At 43.2% G+C, this 24182-nt stretch overlaps 1 protein-coding gene across 2 annotated transcripts in view; it reads left to right on the top strand.

Annotated features, from left to right (window-relative positions):
• The window catches only part of CLPB (ClpB family mitochondrial disaggregase), a 145579-nt gene that overhangs the window by 94256 nt on the left and 27141 nt on the right, over positions 1-24182 (top strand). For both annotated transcript variants that reach the window (XM_048838534.2, XM_048838526.2), the window contains exon 7: positions 9738-9852. In XM_048838534.2, the coding sequence (XP_048694491.2) occupies positions 9738-9852 (115 nt within the window). The remainder of the gene's footprint in view (positions 1-9737; positions 9853-24182) is intronic.

The raw sequence follows: 24182 nt of genomic DNA, 5'->3' as shown, positions 1-24182 counted from the left end.
TCTAATCGCCTTTTATGATGAGATTACTGGTTCTGTGGATGAAGGGAAAGCAGTGGATATATTGTTTCTTGACTTTAGCAAAGCTTTTGACACGGTCTCCCACAGTATTCTTGTCAGCAAGTTAAGGAAGTATGGGCTGGAAGAATGCACTATAAGGTGGGTAGAAAGCTGGCTAGATTGTCGGGCTCAACGGGTAGTGATCAATGGCTCCATGTCTAGTTGGCAGCCGGTATCAAGTGGAGTGCCCCAAGGGTTGGTCCTGGGGCCGGTTTTGTTCAATATCTTCATAAATGATCTGGAGGATGGTGTGGATTGCACTCTCAGCAAATTTGCGGATGATACTAAACTGGGAGGAGTGGTAGATACGCTGGAGGGCAGGGATAGGATACAGAAGGACCTAGACAAATTGGAGGATTGGGCCAAAAGAAATCTGATGAGGTTCAGTAAGGATAAGTGCAGGGTCCTGCACTTAGGATGGAAGAACCCAATGCACAGCTACAGACTAGGGACCGAATGGCTAGGCAGCAGTTCTGCGGAAAAGGACCTAGGGGTGACAGTGGACGAGAAGCTGGATATGAGTCAGCAGTGTGCCCTTGTTGCCAAGAAGGCCAATGGCATTTTGGGATGTATAAGTAGGGGCATAGCGAGCAGATCGAGGGACGTGATCGTTCCCCTCTATTCGACATTGGTGAGGCCTCATCTGGAGTACTGTGTCCAGTTTTGGGCCCCACACTTCAAGAAGGATGTGGATAAATTGGAGAGAGTCCAGCGAAGGGCAACAAAAATGATTAGGGGTCTGGAACACATGAGTTATGAGGAGAGGCTGAGGGAGCTAGGATTGTTTAGCCTGCAGAAGAGAAGAATGAGGGGGGATTTGATAGCTGCTTTCAACTACCTGAAAGGGGGTTCCAAAGAGGATGGCTCTAGACTGTTCTCAATGGTAGCAGATGACAGAACGAGGAGTAATGGTCTCAAGTTGCAGTGGGGGAGGTTTAGATTGGATATTAGGAAAAACTTTTTCACTAAGAGGGTGGTGAAACACTGGAATGCGTTACCTAGGGAGGTGGTAGAATCTCCTTCCTTAGAGGTTTTTAAGGTCAGGCTTGACAAAGCCCTGGCTGGGATGATTTAACTGGGAATTGGTCCTGCTTCGAGCAGGGGGTTGGACTAGATGACCTTCTGGGGTTCCTTCCAACCCTGATATTCTGTGATTCTATGATTGTATGACCCTTGTGGTCCCTTCTAGCCCTATGATTCTATATTATGTCAACACTGTTACCTTTATCAGCCAAACTTGTAATCTCATCAAATAAAGATATTAAGTTATTTTGACAGGATCTATTTTCCATAACCCATGTTGATTTGCCTTAATTACATTACAGTTCTCTTGTTCTTTATTAATTGAGTCCCATGTCAGCTGCTCCATTATCTTGCCTGGGATTGATGACTGACAGGCCAAAAATTACCTGAGTCATCCCATTCACCCTGTTTAAATATTGGCATAACATTAGCTTTCTTTCAGTCCTCTGGAACTTCCCCAGTATTCCAAGACTTATTGAAAATCAGCATTAACAGTCCAGTGAGCTTCTCAGCCAGCTCTTTTAAAGGTCTTGGATGCAAGTTATCTGGACCTGCTGATTTAAAATATCTGACTTTAGGAGCTGCTGTTTAAGATATATTCCCAAGATACTGCTGGAATGGAAAGTGTTTTATCATCATTGTATAATATAACTAGATTCATAGTTAAGAAGGTTTCAGAGTAGCAGCCGTGTTAGTCTGTATTCACAAAAAGAAAAGGAGGACTTGTGGCACCTTAGAGACTAATAAGTTTATTTGAGCATAAGCTTTCGTGAGCTACAGCTCACTTCATCGGATGCATTCAGTGGAAAATACAGTGGGGAGATTTATATACATAGAGAACATGAAACAATGGGTGTTACCATACACACTGTAACCAGAGTGATCACTTAAGATGAGCTATTACCAGCAGGAGAGCGGGGGGGGGGGGGGGGACTTTTGTAGTGATAATCAAGGTGGGCCATTTCCAGCAGTTGACAAGAACGTCTGAGGAACTGGGGTGGGGGGGGGGGGGAAATAAACATGGGGAAATAGTTTTACTTTGTGTAATGACCCATCCACTCCCAGTCTCTATTCAAGCCTAGGTTAATTGTATCCAGTTTGCAAATTAATTCCAATTCAGCAGTCTCTCGTTGGAGTCTATTTTTGAAGTTTTTTTGTTGAAGAATTGCAACTTTTAGGTCTGTAATCGAGTGACCAGAGAGATTGAAGTGTTCTCCAACTGGTTTTTGAATGTTATAATTCTTGACGTCTGATTTGTGTCCATTTATTCTTTTACGTAGCGACTGGCCAGTTTCACCAATGTACATGGGAGAGGGGCATTGCTGGGACATGGTGGCATATATCACACTGGTAGATGTGCAGGTGAACGAGCCTCTGATAGTGTGGCTGATATGATTAGGAAGCTTTTCCTGAGATTAAATCTGCCACAGACTACATCATCTGTTTCCCCTGAAATACAGAACAGAAATATTTATTGAACACTTCTGCCTTTTCTGCATTATCACTGATAATTCTACCATTTCCATCTAGTAATGGACCAGTATAACTGTTAGCATTCCTTTTGTTCCTAATATAGTTAAAGAACTCCTTATTTCCTTAACTACTGGCCATAGCTTTCTCCTTGTGTCCCTTGGCTTCCTTTACCAATTTTCTGCAATTCCTAACTTCTTATTTATATTCATTACTATCAACTTCACCTTTATTCCATTCGTTAAATAATTTTTTTTTTAATTTTTATTTTTTTACAGCTGTCTTCACCTTCCCTCTCAACCAGATTGATTTTGTAACCAGTGCAGCCTTTTTCCTCAATTGTGGGATTGTGGTTTTCGGTGCATCTAGTAAGGTGTTCTTAAATGATTCCCAATGATCATTCACAGTTTCCTGATTAAATTCTTTCTCCCAGCTTTTTTGGCTCATAATTATTTTCAGCTTTATGAAATTTGCCCTATTAAAGCACCAAGTATATATATTACTACTCTGGACTTTATTCTGCTTACACCTTATAAATGTGATCAAGTCATGATCATTTGTACATAAGCTACCATTAACTTTTAGTTCTGTGGTCAGTTCCTCTTCGTCTGTTAGGGCAAGGTCTAATATAGAATTCCCTTGTGTTGGCTCAACACTTTTTGAATTAGGAAATTGTCATCTGTAATGTTTAGAAATTCCAAGTAGCATGAGACCTCCAGCATATGCCACTGAAATTGAAATTTCCGATGATCACACAGGTTTTTTCCCCCTTTACACATTATAGATAGGTGCATAAGGAGCCAGTCATCCTGTTCCCTTGTATGATTTGGTGTATGTAGCAGACACCAACTAATACCCTATCTTGTGCTTGATCTGTTAGGGTATGATCCATAAGCATTCAAGACCGTTTTCTTCTGAGTTATCAGTGACTCAGAAACAGGTAATGCCAATTTTGAGGTAGAGTGCCCCTCCCCATCCCATTTTGGATACTCGATCCTTCCTAAATAGGTTAGAAACATTGATTTTAACATTCCTGTTGTGCAACTCATCCCACCAGGTTTCAGTAACACCAACTAGATTGAATTTATGCTCATAAATGAGCAATTCGAATTCCTCTTGTTTGTTACCCGGGATCCTAACATTAAGGTAGAGGCAATTTATTTTTTTTTTCTTTTCATGTCGTTTGGTTTCTTGATTAAGTTTATTCACAGCATCTTGAATTTTGTGCTGAGTGTCCATATCTTCCCACTTTTTACCTCCCCTTTTGCTATTAGTTTAACCCCCCTCCTGACTATTCTAGCCAACCTGTCCCTGGGGAGATTGGTCCTCTTTCTACTGAGGTGGAGGCCATGCAAACTATACAGCCCCTTCTCCCCGTAGAAGGTGGACCAATGTTCCACAAAACCAAAGCTCTCCATCCTACATCACTTACCTAGCCAGTGATTCACTTTCAGCATCTTCTGCCGTCTGTTTTTCTGTGCTCGTGGGACAGGAAGGATCTCAGAGAAGATTGCTTGGACATTCTTCTTCTTCAGCATGCTTCCAAGTCCCTTGACATCATCTACTATCTGCAAGATATCCCGCGACGCAGTGTCATTAGTGCCACTATGAACCATTACCAATGGTTCCTTGCCCATAGACTTCAGAAGCCTATCCAGGCTTAGAGCAGCATCTCATGTCTTGGCTCCAGGCAGGCAGTACGCCATCCTGTTGTCCATCTGTTCCTTGCAGAATGTTCTTTCAATTCTTCTGAGTATTGAATCTCCAGCAAGGATTGTCTGTCTTCCTTGCACAGCTGGAGAAATCTGTGTGGGTAAGCTTGATTTTCTTATAGGTTGTATCCATCCATACCTGTCCCATACAGCTACCCATTCTCTTGAACCAGCTGGATCTAAAGTGGTATCATTCGTAATTTCTACTTTGAGGACCCGATACTGATATGAAACTTCTAGCAGTGTGGAATTTCTCCTGCTTCTCTTCTCTCTGATGGCCACGGGCCATCTGTCTGCAACCATACACAATGCTTCCTTGACCTATTGTGGTTATGAACTTCCAGGCCTCCTCTATGACTCCCCCTCTCACTGATTCCTTTGTGAACAGCTCTGTTCTGCCTGGAACCTGGGTATTGGTATTTCCTGAATCTGGTTGTCTAGGAACTCCTCGGCTTCTCTGATTCTTAGTAGCGTCTCAACTTGCCCCCCACCCCCCAGTTCAAGAATCTTTTCCTCCCAGTAGCGTCACCAAATTCCACTTCATGCCCAGGAAATCCCTTATGTCATCAGGCAGGAAAGAGAACATAACACATCCATTGCCGGTCACTGCCACCGTTTCATCACTGGCCATCTTGATATCACACACAGTGCTGACGCTGGAAGGAAAGACTCTCACAGTCCCTTTCCACACTCCCCTGCTAGCGGCCTCTGTTCACAGCTCTCAAGTTCGCCTAGCAAGTGACCACGTCTTCCCTGCTTAGCTCAGCTGAGCTCCAGAGGGAGTGAATAACCTCGCAGAGACTTCAAACAGCTGGACTGATCAAAGGTCCAAGGACTTACTCCAAGGCCCACAGCCCAGCTATGCAGCCTGAACGCAGAGAGCGAACAAACAACAGTCAAACAAACAATCCACAAAGGGACCAAACACATCATTCACTAAGTCCTGTTACCTCCAAGCACAGAAGTCTGTAGCTGAGCCTGGCGCTACTCCCTCCGAAACTCCCCTGTTAAATGCCTCTGTTCGAACAAACTTCTTCCAGGTAGGGTTAGGAAGAAAGCTCCTGTTTGTCAAAAACTTGAAGGGTCTCTAGATATTACAGTGATGAATGCAGTATAAAACCAAGACAGATGGGCAAGGATAATGGCCTGACCTCAAATTCTGTTTATAAAATGGTGGATTTTCCTCTTCTATTTTTTTCTTTGCTGTCTTCATTTTGTGAAAAGTGCCAAGGTTTTGAAATTTGTTGTCTTTCTGATGCAGAATGAAAACGGGACCTTGGGAAAAAACTAGAGAGAGACCCACCCCAGAATCCCAGGCCTGATAGTTCGGTCACTCACCTGGGAGGTGGGAGACCCAGGGTCAAGTCGCTGCTCCAAATCAGGCAGAGTGGGGCTTGAGCCAAAGGACTCTCTTGTCTTACTGGACAGTTGGCAACTCCAGAGGTGTCTCCTTCTGTCTCTCAGAAATTCCATCCTGGACCTGAGAAATCTTCCCAACAAAACCTTTGTGAAACATGAAATAGAAAAACAAAGTCCCAGGAAGATGATGGTGCAGGCTTTGCCCTCACATAGGCCTTGTCTACACACATAAGCTGTACCATTTTTAACTACACCAGTATAGTTAAAGCAGTACAACCCACCCCCAGTGTGAATGCAGTTATACTGGTATAAATGAGTTTATATTGGTATTGGTTGTTCCCCAGCGGGGAATTATGCCTTCTTTTACTGCATAGGCACGGTAATAATAATCGGTATGTGTCTAATAGATCATATCTGGGACCCTACCAAATTGACGGTCCATTTTGGTAAATTACACAGTCATGGCATTTTAAAAATCTTGAATTTCATGATTTCAAATATTTAAATCTTAAATTTCACAGTGTTGTAACTGAGGGGGCCCCAGCTGAAAAGAGGGTCACGGGGTGCTGGGGCGGGGGGGCACACAGCTATTGGGAGGGGGGGGCATTGATTGCCACCCTTACTTCTGCACTGTCTTCAGAGCTGGGTGGCTGGAGAGCGGTGGCTGGTGGGCAGGAACCCAGCTCTGACTCCAGCAGCAGCAGCAAAGTAAGGGTGGCAATACCACACCATGCCACTCTTACTTTTGCCCTGCTGGTGGTGGTGGTGCTGCCTTTAAAGCTGGGCATCCAGAGACCTGCGGCTGCTAGCCGGGCGCCCAGCTCTGAAGGCAGCACCGCCAGCTACAATAGCCAGATTTCACAGGGGAGATCAGATTTCACGGTGCATGACATGTTTTTCATGGCCCTGAATTTGGTAGACCCTTTTCATATCCATTTCCCAATGGGCTCATCAGCGCTGCATTAAGCATTGTAGCTGTGGGGAGCCTGAGTGACCTGTTTATCCAATCTCAGTGTAACTTAAGCGTTTTCCTGTTTCAAACCCAGCTGCAGTCATAGGACGAGGGAGTGGAACACAATAATGCAAGACAGAATTCCGTTCAGAAGAGAGAAGCAGACATGCTCTCACTCAACACTCTGGTGCCTCTTTTGAGTGGCCTGCCCCGAAGAGATGCTCAGGCAGAGGCAATGGGAGGGATTCTGCAAAGCACTAGCTTGCCTTTGCTCATGGTGACGTTAAAGTGCAGACTCTCTTCGTGAGCTGAATAGTCTCGTTTCCTTCCCCGAATCTCTTGTGTCCTCCTGTTTTAAATTCCAGCACCATGTGTCACAGGTGCTTTGGGCTTGCTCTTCCCGGGGGAGATGATTTCCAAAGAGACAAGCATCACAGTTCTCTTCCATTACTTCTCCTGTTGTGCACTCCCTTCTTTTTACATCTAAAGCAGAACTGATCATATGGATTCCACCAGCACAGCTTATATTCCTCACACTGCTTTTAAAAAAAAATTAAGTATTTGTCCTGATATATAGAAAGACATAGATATATAGAAGGAGCTGCAGTAGTTTGAGCCTGGTGATATATACGAAGCCTGCGGGAGATACACAGTTGACACACTGGATTCTATCCTCCATGTGTCATTCCACTGGGATCAGCAGTGAAGTTATTGCTCCATATGAAACATCAGGACTGATGGGATCTCTCAGTTATACAGTAGACTGATAGCAGCAGCCAAAATTGGATTGTTTGCTATTTATTTTTTTTAACTTCTGTCAGGGTCACTACCATAACAGGGAAACACTGGCAAACTGGCTGATGTGTTTTATCCACTCTGGCTGCTGCAGCTTTCGCAGCAGAGTTCAGCTTTTGTTGCGAGAGTGTCACCTTCAGAAGACAGTTTAAATGCTTAGATTGTAGACCAGTTGGAGTCCCAGGTGTTCCCTTAGAAAGATCTGCTTTTAGCTAAATCTCTGCATTGCATCAACGTCCGTTATCAGGGTGCTGTATTTTCAGTGTACCAACAAGGCATAATTGTCTAGTGGTTAGAGCACAGGAGCGTTAGCCAGGAGGCCTGTGTTCAGTCCCACTGACTCACTTATTGACCTTGGGTAAGTCATATGCAGAGGGATGTACAGACGGCCATCTTTGGTGCTCTGCAGAGGAGTTGGATGGTCAGACAATAAGCAGAATTTCCAAAGCAGAAAGCACGCAGTGTTTGTCCCTTGGAAAACTGCTCTCGGTACTGGGTGTCAAAGCTACCTGGGTGCCCAGTCACAACTGGATGCCCAGTCATTGGGATTTTCAAAGCCTCACTGCTGTGTTCTTCAGGCCTTTCTGTTCTCCTTGTTTCTAATTGTCACAGCTTCCCCCAGTGCAAGCTCACTGGAAGGCAGATTTTTTCCTAGTAAGTTCCAAGGCAATTCAGAGAGCCACAGTGTACTCCAGCTTCTTGGCCAGGATTCCAGGGCTAAGAACCCTACACTTGTGAAATGCAACATGGGAATTTTAAAAGGGAACTGTCTGCTCAAATTACTCAAAGGTGACTAATTCAAGTCTCCTGACAGAAGCCCCTTTAAATAGGACGTCCTGACACCTTTGCAAAATACCCTTTAAAACATTGCTCTAAGGTTTGTCTTCTGCTCATAAGTAGATGTTTGTCAGCTTCTCTCATGTTGAAAAGACCCTATCAATTGATCCCTCGTAGGCTTTTTGTGCTGTCTCCCATCACCAGTTTCTAGGCACTTTCCATGTAAAATTTGACTGGCAATAGCAAAGTCCCTAGTGGACTTCATGTAGTCTCTGGTTCGTCCCTTTTTGTCGAGTTATAGAAATCTCTGCTCAGGCTGGATTTTTTTCAGCTTCCAGTTGAGGAGCAGGAGATAGTTGCGGCTGTGAATGTCATTCCGGTCATGGTGGGAAAGGCTTTCTCAGCGTTAGCAGCATTTCCTAAAGATGATCAGAGCCTGGACTCAGCTAATGTCCTGAAAGTTCATTCCACACCTTGCTTTGGGTTTGTGATCTGCCTCATTCCAGAGGAGTGCCGCTGGCTTGGTGGTTCAGAGATGGGGGCGCAATGTCTAATGGAGCTGGGACTGGATCTTTTAATGATTTTAAGGCCTTAAGCTGTCAGGGGAAGGGGACTGAGAGCCAGTGGAAGAACTGAAGCACTGGCCTGATGGGCTCACGGTGGCCTAACCCATGAAGGAGGAGGTGGGAAGCTGCACACTGCGCCAGCTGGACACTTGGCATTGTTTTCGGCTTCAGATACGGCACATTTCAGTAACAGAGTGCAGAGAGGACAAATGCATGAATCATTGGGCCCAGTTCCTCATGCAAGAGGAGCAGGACTGATTTCCTTGTGACCTGGAGCTGAAAGAAGGCAAATACTCGAAGTAAACAAACTTCTGTCCGTGACCCCTTTGTACATTATGTGCATGCAAAGCCCTTTGGGATCTTTGGAGTTTAGCCGCTCTGTGCCTCCTTTTTCCAGCCTATAAAATAGGGATAATAATGGTTCCTCCATACTTCACAGGTTGTTGTAAGGCTTAATTCATTAACCAGTGTAATGTGTTGAGATCCTTGAATAGAAGATCCTAAGGAAGATCCAGATATTATTAATGAGTATTTTTATTTATTGAGATAAGCAAGCTGATGTTCGTTGTTACATGGCTGGGCGATTCAGTAGGTAGTGCTCTTCCCACTCAGTTAGTGTTAAATCACTGGCCTAACAAAGTGCCATCTATTGGTGTCATCTTTCAAATGAGATGCACAATGAAGTTTCTGATCACTCCTAGTCATTAAAGACCGCCCAGGTAAAATCCTGCTTGGATAATTACATTCTGCCACCTAAATTCCCCCCCTTCATTTTCTCCCAGATACAATATTTTTCATTTTCTTTCCTAAATTTGTACAGTGTAGCACTGGGTGCTGTTAACAACTGCCATGTCCCACCCCACATATAGCTGCTTTTCAGTGATTAGGAAAAGTGATCCCTGTGTTTAATTCATGTATATCTTTGCAAAGCATTTTAGGGTCCTTTGCATGAAAGGCACTATATAGACATTAGTTGCTGTTTGATGAGAAAATATTTTGCTCATAGTATTCGTTTCCTTTCCACAGTTCCAGGAGGAGCAGCGTAAAAGAGAGTTAGAGGAACGACGCAGGTTTCCCCTGGAGCAGCGGCTAAAAGAGCATATCATTGGGCAAGAGAATGCCATAGCAACAGTGGGAGCTGGTAAGATCAGTTACTGTTAATTGTTCTACATTCTACAAAAAAGAGAGCGCGTAGTATTCCCTGAATCTGTGATCCTGGACTAATTACAGCCAGACTGTTGCGGTGAACTGATGTGCAGAGGTGGGACGAGTGCCTAATTCACAGTGAGGCCCAGGAGGGTTTTCATTGATGCAGAGGGCTCATGCTCATTGCTTGAAGAGACTGAGATTCACGTAACACATAAGAGAGTCACGCAACACAAGAACCAGGGGTCACCTGATGAAACTAACAGGCAGCAGGTTTAAAATAAACACAAGTATGTACTTTTTTACACAACGCACTGTCAGCCTGTGGAACTCCTTGCCAGGGGATGTTGCGTAGGCCAAAAGTATAACTGGTTTCAAAAAGAATTAGATAAGTTTATGTAGGATAGGTCCATCAATGGCTTTTAGCAAAGATGGTCAGACACACAACCTCATGCTCCAGCCTCCACCTCCACCTCCGATTGCCAGAAGCTGAGACTGGACGACAGGGGATAAAGAATAAATGGACACAAATCAGACGTCAAGAATTATAACATTCAAAAACCAGTCGGAGAACACTTCAGTCTCTTTGGTCACTCGATTACAGATCTAAAAGTAGCAATTCTTCAACAAAAAAACTTCAAAAACAGACTCCAACGAGAGACTGCTGAATTGGAATTAATTTGCAAACTTGATACAATTAACTTAGGCTTGAATAAAGACTGGGAGTGGATGGGTCATTACACAAAGTAAAACTATTTCCCCATGTTTATTCCCGCCCCCACCCCACTGTTCCTCAGACGTTCTTGTCAACTGCTGGAAATGACCCACCTTGATTATCACTACAAACGGTCTCCCCCCACCCCCCACACCCGCTCTCCTCCTGGTAATAGCTCACCTTAAGTGGTCACTCTTGTTACAGTGTGTACGGTAACACCCATTGTTTCATGTTCTCTACGTATATAAATCTCCCCACTGTATTTTCCACTGAATGCATCCGATGAAGTGAGCTGTAGCTCACGAAAGCTTATGCTCAAATAAATTTGTTCGTCTCTAAGGTGCCACAAGTACTCCTGTTCTGTTCATTCCTTCTGGAGCATCTGGCACTGGTCACTATCAGAAGCCAGGATACCAGGCTAGATGGATCATTGGGTCTGACCCAGCATGGCCGTTCTCATGTTCTTTTTTGGGGGTTTGGCAGGGACATTGATTCATCTGGCCAATGTAGGAGTGACATTGACTGGCGTTGAAATGTGGATCAGTATGTAGTCTTTTCTGGATCAGAAGTATCGTGATTCCAGTATGGGACCTCGAGGAGGCATTCTTACATAGGAACAGATCTGAGAGAGGAATTGTCAGGGCTCCCGTCTGTTGAATAGAGGATCTTCTCACCTCTCTATGCAAAAAGACAAAGCAAGATTTTCTGTGCGCTCTTGTTGGCTGGTTTGTTAGTAGGGCTTCCGGATTAAGAGTGCTGTGTGTTAATAGTGAACTGAATATTAAAACTCTTTGTCAGCAACCTGTTACTGAAACTTCCCTCTGCTATGCTCATGAGCCCATTACAGAGATGCAGGAGGGGCCAATATCTTCTGTCACTCTGGCCACAGGCCGAGCCAAGAAAAAAAGGGACATGACAAGGGAAACTAGTCTGGGAAACTGAAGTAAAACATCTTAATTGGCATTTGCTTGTCTAGTTTTATTCTTCACTGGTTGGAAAGCAATACTGAATGGCTGTGCCCTGTAGCTAATAAAGCAGTTTGGGATTTTATGTTTATACGTATCAATAGATAGTGCAGGCAGGATAACTTGGCTTTTTAGTGTTTCCCACTTGGATTCACTAAAAGTACTTTGGCCAGCGATCTGCAATCTTCTGCAATCCCATATTAGTTTGTCCTTGAGCTAGCAAAGTTAAGTGTTAACTGGGCCTTTTCTGGAAGCGGTCTCCTTGTTCTTGTATCCGTGGGCGAAAGCTTTTCGGAGGCATTGCTGTCTAGTGTTGGAGCAGGGAATAGGAAGATGCCATGGGATCTTTAATGCACTGCACCATGGTTTTCTTCTCATCCAAAAGACAGCACAGTGCCACTGACCCTTATCCCTCAGTAGGGAATTGACTGAATACCAATAGAAAGGGGAATAATATCAGAAACCTCATTTCCAACAGCACTGTCTACAAATATCTAAGGCTGCTAACACCAGGGGTTTAGGTCGTTTATTTAGCATTGCAGTGGGGAGGGTTGTTGGGGATTTTTTTCCACTGAGAGTACTTGGGTAATCTTAAGAAAGGGAGAATGTAGGCTGAGCATTAGAAAAGGGTCTGATGATTAAGATTTTTAAGTCTGTGGCATAGTCTCCCAAAGCAAGGCTTGGAAACCTCACTACATGGAATACTCTAAAACTAGATTGGACAAAGCTCCAGAAAACATCCTGCAAGGAACAATCCTGCACAGGCCAGGACTGGACAAAGTGATTTAATAAGTCTGTGTCCGCTCTCGTGTCTCTTGTTCCGTGAATGCCTCCCATCATATGCAGCGCTGTTGTAGCTGTGTCGGTTCCAGGCTATTAGAGAAACAAGGTGGATGAGGTAATATCTTTTATTGGGCCAAGCTCTGTTGGGGAGAGAGACCAGCTTTCAAGCTACACAGAGCTCTTCTTCAGGTCAGGGAAACTTAACCAGAGTGTCACCGCTAAACACAAGGTTGAATAGATTGTTTAGCCTAAGTAGTTAACAAATATTGCAACGGACCGTTCAAGGTTGACTCTATTAAATTTGTTAGATCCAACAAGATCGCAGGCTGAGGTGGAAACTGTCTACAAATGTTGCCAGGGTGTGAACACCAAGTGGGGAGAGGAATTGTTTAGGGAATGAACTGTGGAATGAAACCCCCCAGGAGCCATCACAAACCTCACCACCTTCCACTCCAAGGCCAAGATAGAATCATAGACTATCAGGGTTGGAAGGGACCTCAGGAGGTCATCTCGTCCAACCCCCTGCTCAAAGCAGGACCAATCCCCAACTAAATCATCCCAGCCAGGGCTTTGTCAAGCCTGACCTTAAAAACCTCTAAGGAAGGAGATTCCACCACCTCCCTAGGTAACGCATTCCAGTGCTTCACCACCCTCCTGGTGAAAAAGTTTTTCCTAATATCCAACCTAAACCTCCCCCACTGCAACTTGAGACCATTACTCCTTGTTCTGTCATCTGCTACCACTGAGAACAGTCTAGAGCCATCCTCTTTGGAACCCCCTTTCAGGTAGTTGATATATTTCTTTGACCTTGCAGTCTCTAACATATTGCAATGTGTACATTTATTTTTAAAAATTAAATAAAACCCTAACAAAATAAGACTTCCCCCAGAGAGAGGATGAAAAAACATACACCACCTGACTGATGTGTTGGCTTAACACGCTAGTGGAAGTTGCTCAGACGTTACAGTGATGAGCACAGTATATGAACATATACAGAAGGGAAGGGTATATAACTAGCAGTCATAGAACAGCACTGGGCGATCGCTGTTACCAAACTTATTTCTTGGATAGGGTGTTGCAAATTCTCTTGCCCTCTAAAGCTTCACTTATTTTGGGTGATCACTTTATTTCTTTTGCCCATTTCTGTAAATAATGGGTGCTAATTTACCTCTTTCATTTATCAAAAAGAAAAATAAAATTGTGCACCTTGTTCATTGTTTCCCACAGTCTCCTAGAGACAGTCCTGGAGTCTTTTTAATGTTGATGAGAGGCAATCCATTAGGAAGGATGTCTTTAGAGAGCAGGTCATTGATGTCCTGTGACAGTGGTTCTCTGAAGGTGTACACTTTAGTGAATTACCCACTTCCATTACCAATAGTTCATATTATTAATTGTTCATATGTTTTATTTTCACGTCCCTCTTCTAAACAACATTGCAGCAGTGAAGGCTGCCTGAGCACCAGGACACGCACAGTGTGAGATGTCTCATGCGAAGCCCAGGGGTTTATAATTCTGGAGCTATAAGGGTTCAGAGACTCTCAAGTGACATTCATTGAAAAGTTTTACTTCTGTGTGTGTGTAACTGTGTTTTCATCCTTTTATTGGTCACACTCAGAATACAACTGAGACCCTCAATCTCTAGGGGGTCGAATTAGGCCAGTTTGTGGCAACTCAGAGAGGTGTTACTTTCCCCTTGTGGCTATGTCTTGTGCTCCAGAGTCTAAGCTTTCATTGTTTAAAAAAAAACAGCAGCAGCAGCCTAGGATTCTAGCCCTTATGGTTGTAAAGAACATCTTTAAAATGTGAGCCAGTGAGATCTGCCTGAGTCTGCAGACAGCAGAAACAGTAGTTCTGAGAGGTGTGAAGTGCCCATATTCATTCTCTGAAGCCTAACCAAGAGAATTGGAATGTGTGGTGTTAATTATTTCACTGCTGATCAGAGCACATAAGGGACAATCACACTGCATGTGGCCTCTCATTTGGCACCCCAAGTGGGTGAAGTTGCATTAGTACCACCCAGTATATGTTAATAGTTTGATCACAAGCAATTCATTTCACACCGGCTGCCTGAAAAGCTCTGAGGCAATAATGGCTTTCGGTTACTAGCAGCCTGGGCTGGATTTGGTACGTTGACCCAGACCCGAAAGCCTCCATATCTTGTTAATAGTTCCCTGAACGATTCCATCACCCAGATTCAGTGTCTGGAAACAGGACAATAAGGTGAGACAGAGCTAAGGTCAGAACACAGGCATGTGCAGCTGATGATCATAAATACAAAACCATACCAATATTGTTAAAACAGACAGGCCCTCGCAGCCCATGGAAGAGCTGCCTCTCCCACTGCTAACACAACAGACACCTTCCCTGTTTTGAGAACAGTTACGGCTGTGCCTGGAGGCAGCAGTACGGGCTAATTGGGAAGCTTTGATTAATGGGTAGTGCCTGTTTCTGACACAGGTGGTGGTTGTGCACATTAAAGCTGTTGCCTTTATGGAGGCTTCTCTTATTGAATTATAGGGAATGCGCTAGATACCCCAGCAGCCTCGGGATATCAGACTGATATCCCCGCTGCCCCCTTTTTGTTGTTTTGTTTCAGTAATGTTGAATTTAGACAGAGGTTAGCCTTCTGAGCGCTCACCATTGACTTATTTCTGCAGCCACTTTATGGAATCAGTGCGCCGCCCTTCTGCTTTCCAGCACTGATACAACACATGTTGTTTCTTTGGCTAGGAGACAGACTATACAATGTCTCTTAAGATTTACCAAATTTAGATGATATGGTTAGATTTTAATTTATAACCTCTTCCTTAATTTAATAATCTGATTTGATTCAGTGCCTCTTGTATAATCCCAACAGTCTCCAGAGACTCCCATCCCAGAGTGAAAAAGAGAATGGGGTTTAGACATGGGTCTAGGAGCCAGTTTCAGAAGCAGTGGTGCCTAGCGTCTGAGGATAGCAGTGAAGCTAAAATAGTGACGCTTGCACCTTCTGCTGCTGCGCTAAGCATGCGAGTTACATTAATTTGTGTGTTCAGAAGCTTCCTCTGAACTGACTAAATCTGTTTTACCTCACACCTCTTGTTATTTCAGTGCCAGTATATGTGAGGGGACATCTCATTTGAAATAAAAGACTCCAGTAAACTCAAGTGCACTCTCTTCAGACTCTCACCCTCTTGCTGATGTGTAACTTCCATCACCTAATACAGCAGTTCTGAAATTAGGGGCTAACGGAGTCTGGGTTGGGGGGTTGGTGCAGTTTGCACACTGAGAAGCTGGAAGAGATGGGTGGAGCAGGAAAAACAATTAACATGAGAGTGAAGGAGGTTGGTTTGGTTTGCTCATTGCACTGCATGATTATCTTTTATATAGTATTTGAACCTCCTGTAGTTAGAACTAAGAACGGTACAGTACCTGATTCACCATATCCTCACGAATGGGGAAGCAGTATTCCTCTTTGATCTTCCATAGAATGATATCTCAGTCCTACATCTCCACTGTCTCTTCTGCTCTAGAAGAAGGGAAGGACCGGGCAGGACTGTGATAGTGTGGGATTACAGCTAGCTGATCCTGACAGGTAATCTCTGCTCACTGCTCCAGGGGAAGGAGGGAAACCCTAACTGTCCACTGTTTCTGCCAGTACTCTGAGTGGGGAAATTCCTTCCTGTCCAATCTGCTGATCAGTTTAGCCCTGTGGAAGGGAGGAGGCGTAAATGTAGTTAAGTGATACTGTGTACTATACAGATGTGGATACTCCCTACTTTCTATGATGTATTTTAATGCAATCAAACTAGAATATTTCAGGTAGCACTGAAACATCCAAGAAAAAAAGAAGCAGGTCTCTTCTGTAATGTTAGAAACTGACAAAGGCCTAGATGCTACAAGCTCTCATGCAAATGAACAGCTAAATGGTTTATGATTATGTTTCCAGGACACTTTAACAAATCACTGCACTCCTGGCTCTGGTCAACTCTTGTTTGTCCTTGCACCTAAATATACAGACACAGGGGTAAATACACTGCATGCTCTGGTGATTCCCAGGAAGGGATCTCTTCTCAGATTATATAACAAAGGGTGAGAGCTCTTTTAAAAATGTGTATTTTCTGTTGCATGTCCTCACATCCTCCCTGTAGACAGTACGTAAATGTTTGTGTGTGTTTATAATATTAATAGCATTACATTGAGTGCCTGGTAGCAATCATTTATAGTTAAGGTTGCCATGCTTTTCAGTTTTTGATTTTCTGAACCTTCAGGACTAAAATTTCCCATCTTTGGGTTCTGCCCAAAGGAGGTTTGTCTGTTTTGTTTGCATTTTTTTGTTTGAGCAAATACTCTTCAGCCATTTTGAATGAAAGGGAAGTGAGAGAAAACCCTCTGTTCATATCTGAACAATCCTACAGCTGAGATATCTGAGGGTTGAAAGTTGCCATCTGATAAGGAATGAATTGGACCAGCACCTGGCCTTGATCCCAAGGAAAATGGCTTTGATATGGACAGATTGCAAATCCCAGACCTGAGCATGCTTGGTACCTGTCTTGTTAAGGGTTTGACTGTGGGGGAATTGACTGCACGTGCACAGCTATCTTAAGTGTGCACTAAGCTCTGTAGTCCTCAGAACAGCTCCCAACCAGTCAAGACAAGTGGGAGAACCAGGATCCAGTAAAAGGGATCCTCTTCCTCCATATCTCACAGCCTCCAGATGGCTTGACACAGTTAGCAGTGTTGTGCTCACCCAGTGACTCAGTTCAGATTGCTATAGATCCTGCAGTAAACTGCTAGCCTGGCAAAATCTGAGGGCGCCTGAATACCTTTGTTAGTAGATTCAGAAGCTTGCCAGGTGGAGGGTGACCCTGCAGTTGGCACACGCCTGAAGAGAGTCACCCTGGTGGTCCCATGAATGTGGGCAGTCTAAGAAGCACCACTGAATGAATTGATTTGATAAATGGACATTTATTACACTCACAAATTGGCTGAAACCAATTTCGGTCACATCAACCCCTGATAACTGCTGGGGTATTGATCTGTGTAAAGTAATACAGTGAATTTATCAGTTCAATAGCGAGCTGAAGGGCCTCTCAGAGACACAGCAGCACGGTTACACTGTTACAGATGTACGAAATTAAGTAAGAGCTCTGCAGTGAGCTGGAAATGGCTCCAGAAAGAAGGCTCAGATATCATCATCCTCCTTTCCCATTGCAATGGGTTTGAATTTCTTCATGAGATTTCAGTAAAGCAGCAATACCTGGATTTTCTTCACACCCTCAGCATTGAAGGAGGCATCTCTGCCCGAAATATGGATTTCCTGCATGAACGTTGATGAAAAATTCATAACGTGGTGAGCAAATACATCGTGCGGCATGGACACCTGAAACACCATGTCAGCCAGGGTGCTACTCTCTGAGCCTGCCACTGAAGTTTTAATCTTCCCAAACCTGCATTGACGGGTTGCTTGAGGATCACTCCATCCTGAGATGACCTCTTTGGTCCTTTTGTCATAGCTCAGCAGTGCAGCAGCCAGCACCAACTAGAGGAGAGGTGGGCAGCTGCTTAGAGTCATGGCTTGCTTGTTGCAATCTCTCTTTCTGGTTGACCTGAATCTTTCTGATTAGATTTGTGCAGCTATGTTACTTAGTTGGACTATGGTCATTATTTTAAGGCTATATACAAAACCACTTTGACACCATGCTGCTCTAGGTTGTTCTAAATAATCTACAGGAGCTGAGTTTCTTCACTGCAATGACTGAGAACTCTTTCTAGCTTTCTAACAAGAACTTCAGTCTGAAGTCATCATCCCTCATTTTATGATAGGCAGTCTTCTCTAAACAGTAACCCAGCCAAATCTTTGGCTGTATCAGATACCCATGGGACTTGCCATATGGGAGCTGACCATTTGTCCATCTAGTCTAGGAACTTGCTCCAGAGAGAAGTGAAAACATGACCACAGTGAACCCAATTGTCTGTGCAGTGTTGTATATGCTGACCCCTGCAGGTAATCATTTTGTGCTCTGAAGCAAGAGTTTATTACTCTTATTATCTTAACTGTCATAGCTGCAAATGGTTTTTTTGTTTTTGTTTCTTTTAAATCCACCCACATTATTTGACCTCTCATGTGCATATTCATAAATGATCTGGAAAAAGGGGTAAATAGTGAGGTGGCAAAATTTGCAGATGATACAAAACTACTCAAAATAGATAAGTCCAAAGCAGACAGCGAAGAGTTACAAAGGGAGCTCACTAAACTGGGTGACTGGGCAACAAAATGACAGATGAAATTCAATGTTGATAAATGCAAAGTAAAGCACAATGACAGGTTTCAGAGTAACAGCCGTGTTAGTCTGTATTCGCAAAAAGAAAAGGAGTACTTGTGGCACCTTAGAGACTAACCAATTTATTTGAGCATAAGCTTTCGTGAGCTACAGCAAATAAATTGGTTAGTCTCTAAGGTGCCACAAGTACTCCTTTTCTTAAAGCACAACGGAAAACATAATCCCAACTATACATATAAAATGATGCGGTCTAAATTAGCTGTTACCAATCAAGAAACAGATCTTGGAGTCATTGTGGATAGTTCTCTGAAAACATCCACTCAAGGTGCAGCGACAATCAAAAAAGTGAATAGAATGTTAGGAACCATGAGGAAAGGGATAGATAACAAGACAGAAAATATCATATTGCCTCTATATAAATCCATGGTATGCCCACATCTTGAATACTGCGTGCAGATGTGGCCGCCCCATCTCAAAAAAGATATATTGGAATTGGAAAAAGTACAGAAAATGGCAACCAAAATGATTAGGGGTATGGAACAGCTTCCGTATGAGGAAAGATTAATAAGACTGGGACTTTTCAGCTTGGAAAAGAGACAACCAAGGGGGATATGATAGAGGTCTATAAAATCATGACTGGTGTAGAGAAAATAAATTAAAGAAGTGTTATTTTCTCCTTCTCATAACACCAGAACTAGGGGACATCCGATGAAATTAATAGGCAGTAGTTTTAAAACAAACAAAAGGAAGTATTTCTTCACACAACACACAATCAACCTGCAGAACTCTTTGCCAGAGGATGTTGTGAAGGCCAAGACTATAGCAAGAGTCAAAAAAGAACTAGGTAAGTTCCTGGAGGATAGGCCCATCAATGGCTATTAGCCAGGATGGGCAGGGATGCAAAACCATGCTCTAAAGCAGTGGTTCTCAAACTTTTGTACTGGTGACCACTTTCACATAGCAAGCCTCTATGTGCAACCTCCCCCCCCCCCCTTTAAATTAAAACCACTTCTTTACATATTTAACACCATTATAAATTCTGGAGGCAAAGTGTGGTTTGGGGTGGAGGCTGACAGCTCGCGACCCCCCTTGTAATAACCTCGTGACTCCCTGAGGGGTCCCAACCCCCAGTTTGAGAACCCCTGCTCTAAAGTGTCCCTAGCCTCTGGTTGCCAGAAGCTGGGAATGGGTAATGGGATGTATCACTGGATGATTACCTGTTCTTTTCATTCCCTCTGAAGCACCTGGCATTGGTCGCTGTCAGCAGACTGGGCTAGATGGACCATTGGTCTGATCCAGTATGGCCGTTGTTATGTTCTTATGTGAATGATAAAGGCCAAGGGAAGACCTAGTACATGCAGCCACCTAGGAAGTGGGAGTGTCTCATAACACTCCCAAAAGAGCCTGTTGTCGTTGTGGAGTGTACAGCTGCTGTTATGAAAGGGTCCTCAGCACGAGTGTCTCTTTTTCAGTCTGCACAGCCCTGCAGAGTTAGAACAAACCTATTTCCACCATATTCCTCCCTTTATGATGGCTGTTTTACTTAGATCATCTAGCTTGTGAGGAGCTGGAGAGCGGTACTATGCATCTGCCGAGTTTTGCCGTTGGCATTGATATTTTCGAGAGTTTGGAAACATCTGCTTCAGACTTGTTCTCAGTGTTTGCACCAGTATAGGTTTTTAAAGTCTCTATTTGTAGTTTCTTTCCCTAAAACAGTCACCTTCTTCTTCAACTTCTTGTTACAATGTTCTGACTCTCGGATGCTCAGCACAGACCAAATTCTGCTCTCTTATATATACACTTGTGGCTCCCGTTAAAGTCCATGGCAGTCAGTGCACATGCTTCTTACAATAACATTTACCCCATCTACTTTAGCTCAGCTCTTCTCTGCATGCGCTTTCTCTCTCTGTCTCTGTTTCACACACACACAGATTGTGCCCAATGTACCAGTGTGCAGAGGCCAGGCACAGTGGCAATCACAGATTCATAGAGTTCAAGGTCAGAGGGACCATTATGATTAGTGACCTCCTGATTGGCACAGGCCAGAGAATTTCACCCTGTCATTCTAATTAAGCCCATAGCTTTCGCTTGAGCTAAAATGTCTGTTAGAAAGATGTCCATTCTTGATTTAAAGACTCCAAGTGAGTAGAGGGTCCCCCACATCCCTAACTGTTTGTTCAAATGATTGATTACCCTCACTGTTAAAAACTGTGTATCTTATTTCTAGTCTGAATTTGCCTAGCTTCAGCCATTGGCTCCTATTAAGCCTTTGCCTGGTAGATTAAACATACATTTCCTCATGTAGGCACTTATAAACTGATCAAGTCACCTCTGAACTTTCTCTTTGTTAAGCTAAATAGATTTAGCTTCTTAAGTCTCTCACACTAAGGCAGGTTTTCCAGACCTCGAATCATTCTTGTAGCTTTTTTCCAAACCCTTATTTGTCAACATCCATTCTGAAGTGTGGACACCAAAACTGAACACAGTGTCTCAATCATGCCCAGGGCCAATCAGAGGGCGGGGCCAGGAGGGCCATTTGACCTGGGCCTCAAGCTCTAAGGGGCCTCAAATTTAGACACCAGTTAATTTTTTGGCATTTGATAAGTTTTGCAACTTGTTTTTTGCGCATCTCAAGCAGACCAAAATGTGACACACACTCTCATCTTAGAGCTGCAAATTTAAGCAAATAAGAGGTGATTTGGTAAAAGACATAATTTTTTTGTTAACTGATATAGATTTTGTCATATTAAAGAGTTTAAAATGTTCATAAATATTAATACAAATATATTGCTTCTGATGGCACAAGATTAGACCATGTGTTGTCATTTTTTATTTTAATTATGGCTAGGGGCCTCAAAAGCTGGAAGTGGCCTGGGCCTCTCTGGACCTCTGAGAGGGCCTGCTCTTGCCATATGCAGAAGTAAACCCACTTCCCTAGTCCTACTTCGTATACACCCAAGAATAGCATTTGCTCTTAATGACGGCTTTTGTTCAGTTGGTTATCCATCTTGCCCACAAGACTTTTTCAAGTCATTGCTTTCCAAAATAGACCCCATCCTGTAAGTGTGACCTGCGTTCTTGGTTCTTAGGTGTATGACCTTGTATTAAAAGGCATGTTGTACCATGAGCCCAGTTTACCATGTGATCCCGATCACTTTATAAATCTGACCTCTCCTTATCATTATTTTACCACTCCACCAATTTCTGTGTCACCTATAAACTTCACCAGTGATTATTTTGTTTTTTCCAGATAATTGATAAAGATACTAAATAGCATCATGCCAAGAACAGAGCCCTGAAGCACCCCACTAGAAACACCCCTTATTGGATGATGATTCCCCATTTACAATTACTTCTTTAAATCTATCAGTTAACTAGTTTTTCGCTGATTTCATATGTGCTGTCTTGATTTTGTGTAGTGGTAATATTGTAAATCAGAATGTCATGTGGTACTAAGTTAAATACCTTGCAGAAGTCTCTCTTATGTCAACACAGTTACCTTTATCAACCAAACTTGTAATCTCATCAAAAAACAATATCAAATTTGTTTGATAAGACCTATTTTCCATAAATTCATGTTTGTTGGCATTAATTATGTTGCCTTCTTTTAAGACTTTACTGATTGCATCCCAGATTGGCATTTCCATGATGTTGCTTAGGATCAGTGTCGGGCTAATCAGCCTGTAGTTGTTTGGGTTGTCCCATTTGTATCTTTAAATACTGGCACAAGATTAGCTTTTTTCCCATCCTCTAGGACTTTTCCCAGTGTGCAGAGGTTTGTTAAATATCAACATCAATGGCTCAGAATGCTGCTCGGCCAATTCTTTTAAAGATCTTTGGTGCAAATGATCCACTCCTGCAGATTTAAAATGTTTAACTTTAGCAGTTGCTTTTTACACTCTTCCTAGTTACTGTTGGAATGGAAATGCTTTAATTAGTGCTATAAGCTATGAATAAATCATCCAGTTTCTTTTCAAATATAGAATAGAAATATTTATTGAACATTCTGCCTTTTCTGTATCAAGATTAACAATTTTCTACCCCTAGCCTCTAGAAAGTTGTCCTTATCTGTACTACTGCTAGGATGGCTTTTTTTCCTGATATATTTTTAAAATTCTTTCTTATTGTCCTTAACTATACTGGCCATAGATTTTTCATTGATACCTTTAGCTTCCTTTATCAGTTATCTGTATTTCTAACTGCTTATTTACAGTGATTGCTATCCACTTCCTCCCTCTACCACTGTGGAGAAGGAGCTGGAGTCACTTCTTCCTTGTGCATCAGCAATAGCATTGTTTACTGAGTTCCTGTCAGTTATACCTGGAGGCAAAGGTGCTGCATTGGGATTGCTGGGAGCAGAATTTGACCTGCAGAACTTTTATTAAGACCCTAAGAGAGATGGGCAGATGAGGAGGAAAGAGCCCAGCTTGACTCTCAGATCCCAGATTGTATTTGCAGGGGTGGCAGTCAGAAATAATAAAACTGAGTGTATATGGTCTGGAAATCATTGAAGGACATAAACACAGTGCCACTTGTACAGTGCAGTTCTACTCTGAAAGCAAGAATTTCACTTTAGAAGCACAGTAGAGCCCCAAAGCTCTAGATCATTCATTTTCTCTCCATTTTTCATCCTGCCTGCCTTTACCTCGGCTACCGTTATTCTCCCCTGCGATCTTAAAAGTATTTCAAGCTGTAATTCCTGAAAGCTTGGCGTTTAGCCTGTTTATGCAGTACTTATATCAAATATGATGTGCTGCATCTTTGGTCTCATTGACCTCTGGCAACTGCTGAGACACAGGTCTGTGTAGAATTTTAAAAAGCACGCTACAGGTAAGTTCTTAGGAGCACAATTTACAACACAATACCGTTTACTTTTATGTAGCTTCCTTCTTACAAAATGTCACAAAATGCTTTACAGCACCCGCCGATCAATACGGCAAGAATAACTCCTTATAAGAGCTGTAATAGAGGAGGCTTTGTTTTAAATAATGCAGATAAATCAGGAAGACCTCAGTGGTCTGAGACATGATTCTGTCTCTTTTCTTCTGGACTACTAGACCCCCCCTCCCCCCGTAAGCTGAATATTCAATATCCTTTCACTACCTTTATGCTTCAACCATGATTGTGAGAACCCTCTGACCTGATAAGATTTGCTCTTTGCTGTTGGGTGTTGTATGCTTTGTCTCTATAGAGCAGGGTGCCCAAGTTTTTCCCAACCAGGGCCCCATCCTAGATCATTAGCCGGTCATATTTAATGCAGAAGGGTGGTCTGCTGAGACCACAGGTCCCAGCTGCAATGCCTCATCTTGGTCTGAGGGACCTTCCGATTGGACCAAGTTGTCTGTGGCCTACTGGGAAATGTACTTTCTATGGGATGCACCTACATATACAGTAATAGTTATTTTTTGCTCAGAGAACTCAAAGTAGTTTACAAAGCTGGGTAAACATTACTCTCCTTATTCTCAGATTCCAGATCTGAGCTGGGGGTTGAGTTTGATTGGTACCCATTTCTAGTTAACGCCAATTCTGTACTTAAACTAGAGCTGGACGACATCCCTTGGTTCAGGCTTTGTGCATACTCCAAAGACGCTTAGCCCAG

This window comes from Caretta caretta, chromosome 1, assembly GCF_965140235.1.
Source record: "Caretta caretta isolate rCarCar2 chromosome 1, rCarCar1.hap1, whole genome shotgun sequence".
In the NCBI taxonomy this organism is placed as follows: Eukaryota; Metazoa; Chordata; order Testudines; family Cheloniidae; genus Caretta; species Caretta caretta.
Note: the sequence above shows the minus strand (reverse complement) of the source record. Positions and strands in the feature narration are given on the sequence as shown.